The 13,777-nt window shown below is 40.1% G+C and overlaps 1 protein-coding gene across 1 annotated transcript; it reads right to left on the bottom strand.

Moving 5' to 3' along the window:
- Window positions 1–267: 267 nt before the first annotated feature.
- Window positions 268–13,357, bottom strand: tecpr1a (tectonin beta-propeller repeat containing 1a). The gene is made up of 24 exons (XM_028476692.1): window positions 13,217–13,357; window positions 11,047–11,286; window positions 10,468–10,650; window positions 10,259–10,381; window positions 10,041–10,160; window positions 9,450–9,624; window positions 9,265–9,365; window positions 8,220–8,321; window positions 7,985–8,133; window positions 7,291–7,871; window positions 7,044–7,189; window positions 6,774–6,929; window positions 6,427–6,576; window positions 6,141–6,298; window positions 5,815–6,045; window positions 4,760–4,856; window positions 4,530–4,609; window positions 4,367–4,423; window positions 3,745–3,919; window positions 3,509–3,644; window positions 3,273–3,365; window positions 3,067–3,173; window positions 2,749–2,868; window positions 268–1,973 (listed from the first exon to the last, which is right to left on the bottom strand). The coding sequence occupies exons 2-24, from the start codon at window positions 11,269–11,271 to the stop codon at window positions 1,854–1,856; spliced, it is 3,585 nt and encodes a 1,194-aa protein (XP_028332493.1). The 5' UTR covers window positions 11,272–11,286; window positions 13,217–13,357; the 3' UTR covers window positions 268–1,853.
- Between the last annotated feature and the right edge of the window lie 420 nt (window positions 13,358–13,777).

Below are 13,777 nucleotides of genomic sequence, written 5' to 3'. Positions count from 1 at the left end.
CTGATGCGATGCACACCACAGTGACATGTTTGATAAGAAACATTTTAACAAAATAAAAGGTTTTACTATTGACTTAGAGAAAGAGAGAAAGAGAAAAACTTTTGTTTTTTTTCACCATTTTGGAGCCAAATTAATTGTTTGGGGATGAAGACTATATTAAATAAAATAAAACGTGTAGATGCAGGTTACACATTTTCATAATAAAGTTACTGTTTTAGTGCAAAACTTAGAAAAGCACCAAATAAAAACGTACTGCTTGAATCCAGCCAAATTGATAGATTTTATTGGCTGCTGAAATGATAAAAACATTATAGTAATGTGACTTCTTTTTTTTTTTTTTTTTTAATAAAGTGCTTTCATTGTACACACCCACACAACTGTGTCTTGTTACAGTATCTTCACACACTAGCCACGATTTCTACAACCATTACCATAGACATTATCAATAAAAATATATAGTTAGTTACTCCTTTTTACCACAGCTCAGTCATGCTACTACGATCGGGAGAAAGGAAGTAGTCGACATGCGATAAGAAACCCACCAAAGATTCTCCTGAGATATAGAAAGATTCTGTTTCAGCATTTTAACAAGTTACCAGCAGTTTACTCATATTTACAGTGTCAATAATTGCACGTTTTTCTCATACGACATAAAAGGAATGCTAGAAAATGACAAGAAACTAGGGCTGCTTGTTTACAGAAAACATAATAATCCCGATTATTTTAGTCATAATTGAAACGATTTGTCAACCAAAAATGTTTTTGTACAAAAAACAAAAACAAAACATAAAATATATTTTTTAAACATGAATGAATGAAATCTTACTAAACACTAAAATCGAGTATGTTCACTTTTGCACAAAACAAAACACTTGTTGCACATGATGGATTTGCTCTAGATCTTCATCATCAAACACAAAGTGTTCTTATATAAGATCATTTGACTTGCCACTTGTTTACAAAGCATTTCTCCTGCCATGTTTCAAGACCACTAGCAGGAACTTTCCTCACGTTAGCCTGCAGGCTCGCTTTGGCTTTGAGGAGGGGGGGGCGGAGGGGAGGAGCTTGCATGTGCGTGGATTAAACAAACTCAAAGTTAGTATTAATAACATGTGTGTGCCAAGCTTTATTATTTGTAGATGTCCGAAATAGTGGGTTCGTTTAATTTAGCAAAATTAAACGTTTTTTAAAAAAAATAAATAAAAAATTATAATCGTTTTTTTCTTGATTGTTATTTTTGTAATGTTGTTGGGTGTGATAATCAAAATCGTAATCAAATTTCAATTAATTGAGCAGCCCTAGAAGAAACAACCAGGTTTACAAGAATCCTGCCACTTCCTAATGATGGTTTTTCTCATTTTTCCAACACAGGCCATTAAAAACCAGTCACTGCACTCTGATACTGCATCTGTATTCTGCTGAGGAAAAATGGAGACATCCTGCCATCCTGCAGGAGCATTCTGTTGTCACATTAATGAGCCATTAGTGAAGCCTCTGATGCATTAACTTTAACTCATGAGCTGCTGGTCAAAGTGGATCACTCGGGTTCTGCGGAGTCACACTGTTGTGATTCCAACGTAACGTGAAATGATGAATGGTTTAAAATGCTTTAAGGTCACCAGGTTCACAGAAAAGTCAGCAGTATTAATGACCTGCTTATAAATGCCCACATGATGGAGAGAAATCAACATTTAGCAAAGTGTTAAGAAATGGTTTTGATGGTCTAAACTTCAATCTGTCCACAGGACAGTCAGTGTGCTCTTATTACTACATTAGTTGGCTGTTAAACTACTAGTGGTTTAAAAATGAAGAAAAATGACACTTCTGTTCACTTTAGCGTTTGTCTCTTAACATCAGACGATGTCGCCGTTGGCGTCCCCTGCTGAAAAGGAGCTCCTCTGAGCGACGGATGGCAGATGGACCTGGGCTGGCTCGGTGGAGTTTCCTCTCACTGTGATGTGATCCCATCCACCCTGAAAAACACAAAACAAAACAAAACAAAACAAAACACAGAGACATAAATCAGCTGCAGGGAACGTACTTTGTTTGCAGATCAGCTTGTTTACTGTGTGACTTTAGCAGCTTAAACAAACTCATTAAAGCTCCAAACAGCAAGTCGTGACTTCAGGACACACCTTTGAGCTGTTATTCTTTACGCTAATCAGCACTCGGAGGCTTCCCACCAACAGCAAAGACCAACTACCCGTACTTTTCAAATTTGTTCATGTCACTTAGAATAGATCTATAACAATGTAACATACCATAGTCTGCTCAGGTTTGATCTAAAAACTGTTTAATTTGGGTTGGATCACAGATTTGCAGCTGTATTGTCATTGTGTGTTGGATAAAAGTGCACAAAACAAAACCATCACTCATAACAAAACAATACAAAAAATGAATTAAAAAAAATAAAACCTTACAATCAACAGATAATATTTATTATTGATTAATTTCATGTGCAAAAAGTTATAATTAACAGACGGAAGATGTAGACAGCATTAAATCCCTAATTTAGTGTCAAAGTGTTTTAGACCAAAAACTGTGCAGCATGTATTGATCGTCTCTTTGCTTAATTTATCAGATTAAATACTCATAACTAAGCTCCGAGGAGGCAATCCAATCATTTCAATAACATTAAGATGGTGTGATCATACTCTGTCATTTCAAAGCACAAAATAAAACATTAGTTTTAAATAAAAAGGGTGAAAAATGGCAAATATAATCAAATAAATATATTCATCTTTTTACCCCAATGCCATAATCCCATGATTGTCCTTTGGGCTCTAAGGGTTGGACTCCCAGTCGATGACACACTGTTCCACAGCTTAGACTGTGGCTTCCCTGCACCTTGTCTGCTATGATCCACACCTGCAACAACACAACAATAACCAATTGGACAAGGAAATAGACACACGTGTCATTTATTAGATTTGAAGTTGCGAAAAGATGAAGATTATCATATAATACCAACAATTACAACCTTGTACTTTGTTACAAATAGATGGAACAGACCTCTGATGGAAACATTCATCATGTGGAGCAGGACTAACATCTATCTGTCACTACCTGATCCAGGGGTCCCACAGAGACTTTTCGGACGTTATTAGAGATGTGTTCCCAGGAGGAGCCCTGAGGATAACTGGGAGTCAACTCCTGTCTGTACCACAGATTACCTAGATAATATTAAAAAATGAAATAAAAGTTAAATGAATCAGATATATTTAATCAAAACCTTCATCACTGCTGGGTTGACAATACATAGAACGTTGTACCATTTTCGTCAACAGCGTAGACACATGTCCTCCCAACAGACACCTGCTTCAGCTTCTGTTTGGCCGGTGAGGGAATGTGGTACCAACAATCTCCTGTGGTGAGAAATGCACCCATATTATAGTGTAAACATACTCAAAAAGCCTCTAATTTAGTGTTGTAAGTAGTACGTATATTCCTAAACCAGGTCCACTCATGTAAGCATGAGGTGAGCTTGAGTTAAGTTGACACCACTGACCTGCTGGGCTCTGCTTTGACACTGAGCCACGGTAAAAGGCAGAACCGTCTTTGGCGATTGCCCACAACTGGCAGGCAGAACCAATGGAAATGGACTTGAACGGCTGATCAGTTCCGACATGAAGCCACGAGGATCCCTAAGAGAGCAGCAAAAACATCTTCAAATTGCATCACGACCATTAAGAGGAAGTGAACATTAAGACAGTTTAAATCAGTTCCTGAGGTTTAAAGACTCACTGCGGGTGTCAGCGTGGTGACTCCCAGTCTACACAGCACATCTCCTTTATTGCTGATGGCCCACACAGGAACCACATCCACACTGGTCTGCTCCACACACGGCAGGATGCTCACGTCACTCAGAGAGATGGGAGGGATCTCCTGCCAGGGCCCTGTGGTCGCTAGTTTACATTTCCTAAAATAAAAGGTCCAACGTGAACTCAGAGATTTGTCAACAATTATGTTGTGATGACACACATTTTGTAACAAATGAAGCTAGTGGTACTCTGGAGTCAAAGAACGGTTGAGTCTTCCCTGCAGCTTGACCATATCTATATTTGTTATAATGTAGGTTTAAATGGTTTTGACAATGTGTCTCAGTAGCACACCTACTGATTAGGACTAATCAAACTGTACCAAAATTAAGGTGGAAAATTTATTTTTAAAAATGTTGGGAGTTTAAGAAAAGAAAACAATGAAAAAATATTAAAAAAAGAATGAACAAAAAAGTAAAAAAAAAAAAAAAAAAAGCTCATTCATATACAAACTGCTTGTGTACAAACAAATAATAATTAAAAAAATAGTAAATTTTAAATTTTATATTACAAATATTACAGAGACAACCATGGCTGCGTGACTCTACCTGGCCCATCGCCTTCGACGCACAAAGTCCTTCATGGTTTTACAACTGTGATATGAGCTGCATGGACACACAGAGGCTGAGAGTGAGTGACAGGAAGGCTGATGAAAAGCAACAGCAGTCCCATGTTGAAAGGATAACAATAAAAGCAACTAAAGAAACCCACGCAGGAAAATCCGCTGCATACTGCCAGCCCTCTTTGTCCGTCCCCCCTGAGGCACTGTAGTCCACGGTCCAGTCAGACACCTGAAAGCAGCAAAAGTGGGATGTGAAACACTGCAGGTGGTGGTTGCTGTGTGTAAAAAAAAAAAACCCACTAAAGAATTAATAACCAACAAAGAGGAACTGTGGTTAGCGTTTCGGTTTCAGATCACCAGTTTGTAAAGTTTCACTTGCCCAAGTCCACTGAGGGGAAGGAGGTTTGGTGTTTGTTTTGGTGCGCTCGTGCAGTCCTGATGCATCGCTCCACATGTAGCGGTCTGTTGGAAGACCTCTGAAACAAAACACGTATACTTTATTAACAAAAAGCTGTGTTTAAATCTAAATTATTGACAAAGACCTATTAGAAATAAATGCTGTGTTTTAGTTTAGTTTATTTGAGCTGTTTACATTCATTTACTCACAGAAATCACATCATTACACAGTAATGGAAGCTCAAAAGGAGCACAGGCTGAAGCAAAGGAGCTTATGTGCGCCTACCCCTATATTCATATTCTCCGTACTCGTGCATTTCACATTTGTATTTCCATTGGGAACTAAACTAATAACAACTGCATCTCACAAATTACATTACATCGGTAAAGTCACTGTAAAAGTATACAATTTTAATACCCAGGCAAACACAACCACCTGTTTATGAGTTACATTTTCCTATTACAATTGCATTTTCAACCATACAATCAATAACATAGACCTTACAATTTACAGCATTTGATATGGTAAGAGCTTATAGCTACAATCCACATCAAACGTATATTGTCACAAGCTTATAAAAACTACTGTACATTGTTTGAGTTATGTCATGAAGCATACTGTATATTGCTAGACCGTAGTAAGCAGGAATACGCTTGATACGCAGTTTCTTTGCACTACAGGGGATAGTTGAGAGAGAATAGAAAATTAAACAATAAAAACATTAAAAATATAGGGATTTTGATGTCATTTTTTTTTTTTTTTGGTTAAAATTGATAATCATAATAATTATGATCTTGAATAGAACGTGAACTAAAAATACAAGGGTCAGTATTGGTCCCACACCAGGTGGGAGATGAACTGAAATGATAAAAACTGTAGAAATAAATCTATTCAGGAGGCACAAAGTCCTGTTTCATTCCACTTTTTATCCATTAGTTACTAATTATATTTTTGTTATATGCTCTATAGTTGTTGTTTTTTTTTTTTTTTAATAGTAGGTAAGCAAAATGTGGATGGTTGGAGGGCATCGTCAGTACCTGTTGGTGTAACCGGTTACAGGGTTCCACCTCTGGTTCTCGTAGATATAGACACTCTTGATGTCCGTTTGTGTGTAAATGTTGTCCGTGCTGCTCGCCAGTCCCTGGAAGAAGCCTCCTCCATAGCCTCCAGTGTAGATCCAGGCCGTGTGGTCGTAGCCGATGCCCCATACGATCCCCATGCTGTTACACTCCACTATTCGCAGGTGGCCTCCCACCTGCCGCCAGAACCTGTGCCGAAGAAGAAAAACGCCACCTGATTTGGAAGCTGTGATAGGAAAGAATAATTATCTTTTACAAGCGACTCAAAGACTTTTTGCTTTTACATCTGGTCACATGGGGTAGGGTAAGGCACAGCTTCCAGGCTGGGTGTAGGCTCACTGACGAAGATGTCTCCTTTACAAGTGATGGACCAGATAGCTTGTTTGGAGGGAGGACTGTGGATCTTCCTAGAGTCGCAACAAGACACGCTCAACAATGCCAGCTGGAGACAAGGTGGAGGGTGGAGGGACACAGAATGATAAGATGTGAATAGCTGTTCACAGCAGTAAAAAAAATATCTTTAAGACGTTCCACAGCTGTGAAAGTAAAATAAATACTCTCAATACACACCCAGTCGTGCATTTCCTGCTCAGTGGCAGCGGCCACCCTGATTGGCCATCTCTGTTTGGTCCGTTCAGGGGTGTAAATAGCAAAAGTGTGTTTGGATTCATTCAAAACGGGAACCAAGATGGTCACCTCATTTATGAAGGCGTGCAGGTACTGCAAAATAGTCAGAAAAGAACACATTTACAGTTTTTACCACCTATATTTAAATACCTTATAGCTTTTAGAAGCTAATAACGTCACTGGAAAATAACTCGAGCCGTTTAGATTCTGGATGGATGTCCAGAACAGAAGAAGGTTTGAAGAGATATTGTTTAACAGACTCCAGAAAAACACCATTGGTGTCTCCCTACCTTCTTCTCCTCGTAATAGTTGTAATATACAAATAAAATGCCGTCCTTGTTTCCTTCGGGACCTGAGAACTGCTCCAGGGCAAAATGAACATCGACCCATTTGTGCGGCTTCCAGTCTCTCCACCACTGCATGGTTCCCTTCTTTACCCACACAGACTTCACAAAGGAAAAACCAGTATGTGTTTCAGTAAAAGCGATAACAGGACAAAATAAAATGAAGCCATATCCTATTTTGTGGATAAGGGAAGATTTACTCTTTACTTTAAATACCTGTTCTATGGCTTGCTCGTAATGTGTAAAGTTTTCCATTTCCCTCTTGTTTCTCTCGGTGAGCTGGTCAAAGATTTGTCTTTTCCAGACTGTTGTCTGTGCAGGACTGACAGACAGACTCATGGACTGCACTGACTGGGTAAGAGCTGAAAACAAAACATGCTAATGTTAGCTTCTAACAGACATTGTTGGAGAGGCAGTTGTTTTGTAGTGTATTAGGATATGGTACCAATCTGACTGAACTCACATGACATTGTTGCTGAGCTGTTGAACCAGTGGAGGTGAGAGTGACTGTCCACAGAGCATCCTCCTCCACTGACCCACGCCCACAGAGGGTGTTCGTCCCCCCTGTACAGGTCATCAGTGACGAGGGTGTATGTGGCAATTGATGACAAACTGCAGCTGTCAGACGAGTCCTGCACGTGCCCAGTCGGAGCCTGCTCGCTCATTGCCTCCTCCAAGTCCACGTTGCTCCACCGATGACAATGACCTTCAGAAGAACCATGTTCACGCTCTGGTATAACGTTGTCTTCTTCCTCTTTGATAAGCGTTTCTTCTTCCAGGACAACGGGGCTAGTGGATTTGACGTCTTCTCGATCAGAAACAAGGTCAGAAATGAAGCTGTCACTGGTGACCTTAGGTACTCGAGGTTGGGGGACTTCAGTGGGTGGGTCACATGACTGATCAATAGGAGTATCTGCGTTCGATTCTGGGTTTTGGATGAGGACAAGGCAGCCTGCCCCCTCTGTAGAGTCTTTCTCTACGTCTGATTCAACATCACTCAGCATCGATGGAGCCTGCACCTCACCAGTAAAATAACACCCGGCACTTTAAAGAGAAAAGATGAAGAGGAACCATAAATGACCAGAGGACCCTGTTTTTACACACACCTGCATAAAATCTTTTAAAATCTGTATGCATGCATCTGCTGATCGCTCCACCTCTGCACACTAGCTGCACTGGCGCTGGAATGGGAGCGGTCTCTATCCCGAGGAACAGTGATGGCCTTCCAGGCTTTCCCACTGAGCTCGCTTAACGTCACGCCCTGCCTGAAGTACAAGGACCGATCCTCGGAGCCAATTGCCCACACCTGTGCACAACGACAGCACCTTTAGAAACACACAAATGCTTTGGATGCTTATTCACACTCCTGCTGCAAAGGTTGGAGAGCGCCACCTGATCGTTCAGTCCGACGTTCATTGTGATCATTTCACCAACCATGCTGATCCAGCCGGAGCCACAGGGATTGTGAGAGTTCACGCCGCGTCTGAACCACACCTAAGGGAAAAAATATGACTTATTTAGAAGAGACTTGGGAAGTCACCAAGAGGGAAAAAGTGTAGAAAAGGAGGACAAGTAAAAAGTTTAATAACTAGTCAAACAAGGAGAGAGCCAACCATTGTAAACACTTTTATTTTTGTGGTATTTGTGCAACTCACAGATGTAAAGATAAACATTGAAGGGAACGGTTAACATTGAGGTGCCCGGACAAGCCCCCATTTAAGCAGTAAGGCACAAGCCATATCAATAAAAACATGTAAGAGAGAATCAATTAATTATGTCTCCTTTTATATTGTAAATAGGTGTATATTATAAAAAGATTATTGTACAGAATTAAAGTACAGTACAAGGGGCAGGATCATATAACTTTATACTTTCTCCAACTCCTTTTTGAACATGTACAGACTTCATGTGGAGGATTTTGTAACCATTTGTTCTCTCTTTGCTTTATTACTTTATTATTATAATATTATTAATCTTGGTTAAAACACCACTGTTGTGTTCACGTTCGTAATAAAAAAATAAATCAAAAAAAGAATACGGCGACAGGATATTTTTATGCTTATGTTGTGCTTATTAAGATGCTTATAATGTGATATCTACATTCTTCAACAGTAGAGTTCTTCTTTAGTTTCTTGCTTGAGGCAGTTCTCTTGTCAGGAGAAAAAAAATACATATATATATATATTGTCAAGCCACATCAAGCCAGCACTTTCTCAAACTTTGTCTCATTACAGACTGGTTAAGTGCAGAAACCGGCCTGTAATGAACAAAAAAAGGCTTGATTTGTAAATCTTTCTCTACTCTGTCACTAATAAGCCCACGGCTTTGTTGCTTTTTTTTTTTTTTTTGAAGTTGTGAAGCAGCAGCCTATTTAAATTATATCTTGTAAAAAAGAACCATAAAGAGTCCCTTTTTTGGAGATTATTGACAGACTTACTTTGTTGTCCTTGGTTATAGCCCAGACCACACCCACTCCCACAGCAACATGTATCGCTCCAACATCAGGGCTTGGAGACTCCACCTCAGCCCAGGTGGTGCCTGTTTGTAGGAAGCATCAGTACATAATATTTATAAAAGGCACCCACACTGAACATGTTGTCTTATCAGGATTAAAGGAAGCACCTTTGGAGCAGTCTCGCCCGATGCCCTCTCTGACAATGAGCTGCCCCTCCCAAAGCACCCCCCAAACCAGGTCTCCAGGGCCACAGCTGATTTGGACCACCTCCCCAGGGAGAGGGACCTCTTCCCATACAGTGCCCTCAGGATTGTTGTGACAGATTGCCTCTCTGAACCACACCTTGATGCAGAGAGATGGAGAAAAGAGTCATGTGATCAGAAATGACAGAAAAAAACTGCAGGTAAGATCCAACAAATATTTTCTTAATGTGAAAAGTCTGAGAGTGGTGTTGCTCAAGGCACCGAAACCTAAAATCAATAAAATACATGGCATGAGTGTTCATCGTAATACAAATATTTGTCATTTAGCTTAGACAGTAGTTATTCCTTTCCCTAACAGCCCTTTGTTTGCTACAGACATTTAGTGAAAGAAACACTTCCTTTCTTAAAGATGCTGCATCACTGGATAAATTGTGTACATGAACAGTTCCATTTTAACAACATCTGACAGTTGAAACCTTACTGAAAGCACAAAGGGAGTAAAACGCTACTTTTTCCAACCAATAATCAATTTTGCAGATGGGAAAACATCCTGACCTTGCCCTGCAAAGACACAGCCCACAGGGAGAGCCGACCTCTGGGCTCGTCGTTGATCTCCCAGCCTCCACAGCTGATGTCGCTGAAGGGATCGGGCAAAGTGGTCTTATGAGAGGGAATCTGTCCGTGGGCACAGATAAGAAACACATCTCACTGAAACCTTGTGTTTTATTGGTATTTTATCTGCTGATTTTATGGAATGTGCTTGAAATACTGACTTTTGCCCAGCTGTCCATGGCTTTGTATCTCCTGTAGCGGAGCCAGCGCCTGCGACGCACACAGGAGTTCCACTTTTTGTCTTTGGTGTAGGTGGCGGGAAAATCTATGGCGTAGCTCCATCCCTGTAAACACAGACAGTGCAGAGGTGATGCTGACGCAGAGAGGGAGGGGAAAAACAAAACAAAAAAATAAAGCACTAACCACTCACCCCTTTCTCTGTGGGGTGTCCCTCAAAGTTTTCATCCACAAACCAGTCACACTCCCACTCCCAGCTGGTGGAGGAAAGCTGGAAACTATCCAAGGGTCGATGCTGTAGACCTGTGATGTCACTCCACTGCCAGCGGTCACTGGGCAGCAAACGCTCAGTGAAACCATCAACGGGGTTCCATCGCTGGCAAAGACATCATGTAAGGTTACTGTCAAATTAAAGGATATTTGGTGAAAGTGTCTATTTGTACGGACAACCCCCGGTGCTATTGGCATGGTTAGCGAAGTACAAGTACGTAGCGTCTTAGGGTTAGGTTTAAGTTATAACCCAATATCGCAACAATTTTTAGGGTTAGGTTTAGTCTTAGTCACGCGACATAAACTGGCCAATGACTGACCTATCACATGAACTAAACTGGCCAAATAGGGGCGCTGTGTATGGATAGAATGTCGGTATATTGATACAGCAACCGTACGGATAGCCACTGCCATGTTTGTTTGTTAATGATGCTTTAAAGTCCTTTTGATGTGGAAGTGGGACACTTCAGCAGAAGAACATTTCACTTCTGTTTTTGCACACCTGGTTCTCATAAGCCTCCTCCTGGTAGCGGATGGGTAGGTCAGAGGCAAGGACGTTCAGGTAGATGCTGTGGTCACAGGCGATGCCCCAGCAGCACTGCTGGGCAGCCGTGACCCGCTTGAACTCCATCTGGGCGTCGTGGCATTGCTCCCACTGCTGCCCTGCTGTCGACAGGCTGTAGACTCTACCGTAGACGTCCACTGCCCACAGCTGAGACGAAGGCATGGCTGCACCTGGAAACTGAGGAAAAGGAGAAGTACCGTAGTAAGCAGCAAGTAGTTTCATATTTTTTATTTTTCAACTAAACATTGACCAAGTTAATAAAGCCAACTAATTAAAATATACTGCTCCCAATAAAGTTGGGAAAAATGAATCTGCCTTTGACAATATTTTATACATATCTATCAAAACATTTGCCCATCTCTTCCTGCATTACATGACATTAAAAAGAGGATCATGCTTGAAAAACATCATTTTTACTCAACAGAGAACAACAATGAAACTAAATCTCTTCACTCACACACCTTAACATGATTAAATAAATAAGACATTTTAAAAACACATATACCAAGAAACACCATTTTAGACACAAACTTTTGAGAAAACAATGTGGGCAATGGAGTGAATAGTTGATTGTAAGATGCAAGGGTTAGCAGATGATTAGGAGAATCACTTGTTAGTGTGAAACTATCCAAAATACAATGGTATGCTGGAGCATTTCAAAAGCCATTTACAGAACTAAAAGACAACAACAAAAAACCTCAAAAGCATTCTAACGACATAAACCTCCTTTCCAACAAACTCCACACTTGGGATGATATAGTCAGACAAGCAATAATCATATGGAAACACCTGTGTATCAATCACATTTATACATCAAGGATTGTAATTTGTTAATGTCCGATGGGGGCTTTACCTGCATTTAAAGATACACGATGAAAACGAGCCTCTTTTGGCTAACTCTGGCTCATTTACAGCATGTCTGTTTATTAATGTGCATCGTCCCTTTTAAATAATCCAAAAACAAAAAAAAAGCTCAAAACGCCACTCACTTTGTTGTTGTTCTTGTTGTTGTGTACACTCGTTAAAATCGCAACTCCTCTGTTATTCGTGAACGGATTGGACTGATATTTAGTAGGTATAATATATGGATGTGTACGTATCAACGCTCAAGCCCCAAAAGAAAAAAAAAAAGAAAATCGACCTCTCATTTATTTGCGAGTCAAATATTACAACGGTTGGTGGTACTGGATCATTGGCTCATTACCCTGTACGTGTCACGGGGGTTGCCAGAATTTTTCAAATGACAACTAAACCATTAGTTCTCGTTAGATCAGAATGCAGTTTGGTATGAATACTCTCTTTTTTTTTTTCTTCTTCTTTTTTTTTTTTTTTAAACGGGTCCCGGAGCCCACCCCATTTCTGGTCATTTCCAAATTTATGGGAACATAGTCGTGTGATATATCGTTTCAAAGGTAATTCAATGTAGATTACGATTATGCCTCGCACAATTTGATTAGGTTACCCGGCAATTTGTGAGTCAAATATCCGAATCATTGACACATACCAATATGGGGGCCATTACTCCATTGTTTTTTTTTTGTTTTTGTTTTCTTCTTTTTTTAATGCACTCCTGTGTTTAGTTTTGCATCAATAAATTGTGTAATAGCTGCACAGGAGAGGTACCACTGTTTTATGAACTGAACAAATGAACGTGATTCATTTACATTAGCAGACTGTACATATGCCAATGTGCCTGGTTTTGTACACATTGTTTGAAACTCGTTTGCTGTAGTAACAACAATGTATTTTGTGGTGTCTGTAAATCACAACATGGTAATGAATGTGTTATAGACTCAAACAGAGACTTAGATACTGTCCTCCATACAATATTGTATTCTGTGCCCGTTGCCTTGGTAACATGTCAGTACTAGTTTCCGGGCTGGACGTGACAATCCTTTTCACAGCATATAGTAACCAGCAGGGACGCTGCTTCTCCAAATACTTTTACCCCATCATTCAGACCACACACCTGCATGGTTTATATTTAAATAAGGAGTTTAAAGAGAGCTGTGAATCCAAACGCAGACAGTCAAACGACAGCTGGGTTAGGGTTTGGCTTCAGGCTTACAGGCTTAGCTCTCTACAAATAGTAAAATAAGACACAAACCTGGAGTCCGCTCTCATAAAGCGACTAGGAGAGCAGCATGAGCTCCGCCATGGTTCATTCAGCAGGTGGAAATGAATGGCGAGCAGTCCAAGGATGATTTGTGCGCTGTCTGCTCATATTTTCATTAAGGTGAGAAACAGGAAGTACTGCAGGGCTGCTGCGCCCCCATTGGCTGTTGGATGGAGTGCAGCACGTGAGCTTCCCTTTACACCCAGCAGGTGGCACTGTTGACCAATGGTTACCAGAACGTATAGTGCGTGTTTTAGGTCACGAAAAAACATCGTAAAATAAAATAAATTCGTGTCTTTAAATTGATAATTTTAAAAAGATGAGTATAACAATAGCAGGGGTTAAATTATGGCACTGCCTAAAGGATGAAATAAAACAAAGCACCAACATGCCCCAGCTTAAAAAGCTTTTTAAATCATATATCGTTAGTAACGTTATGTATGTCATGGTATAAAATATATTAATATTTAAACATAATAAAAGGTTTTTTATTAATTTATATATTGCCATTCTAAATTTAATTGACACAATTTGCGTTGTAAGTATGAAATA

This window comes from Gouania willdenowi, chromosome 19 (genome assembly GCF_900634775.1).
Source record: "Gouania willdenowi chromosome 19, fGouWil2.1, whole genome shotgun sequence".
Lineage (NCBI taxonomy): Eukaryota > Metazoa > Chordata > Actinopteri > Blenniiformes > Gobiesocidae > Gouania > Gouania willdenowi.
Note: the sequence above shows the minus strand (reverse complement) of the source record. Positions and strands in the feature narration are given on the sequence as shown.

Bases quoted from the DNA above. Each gene is read 5' to 3' on its own strand.
- tecpr1a (XM_028476692.1), bottom strand. From the start codon at position 11,271: ATGCCTTCGTCTCAGCTGTGGGCAGTGGACGTCTACGGTAGAGTCTAC. The intron at 10,651-11,046 runs GTGTGCAAAAAC...TGTCTTTGCCAG, and splicing joins AGGAGGCTTATGAGAACCAG to CGATGGAACCCCGTTGATGG. The intron at 4,857-5,814 runs GTACTGACGATG...GTTTTGTTTCAG, and splicing joins GTAACCGGTTACACCAACAG to AGGTCTTCCAACAGACCGCT.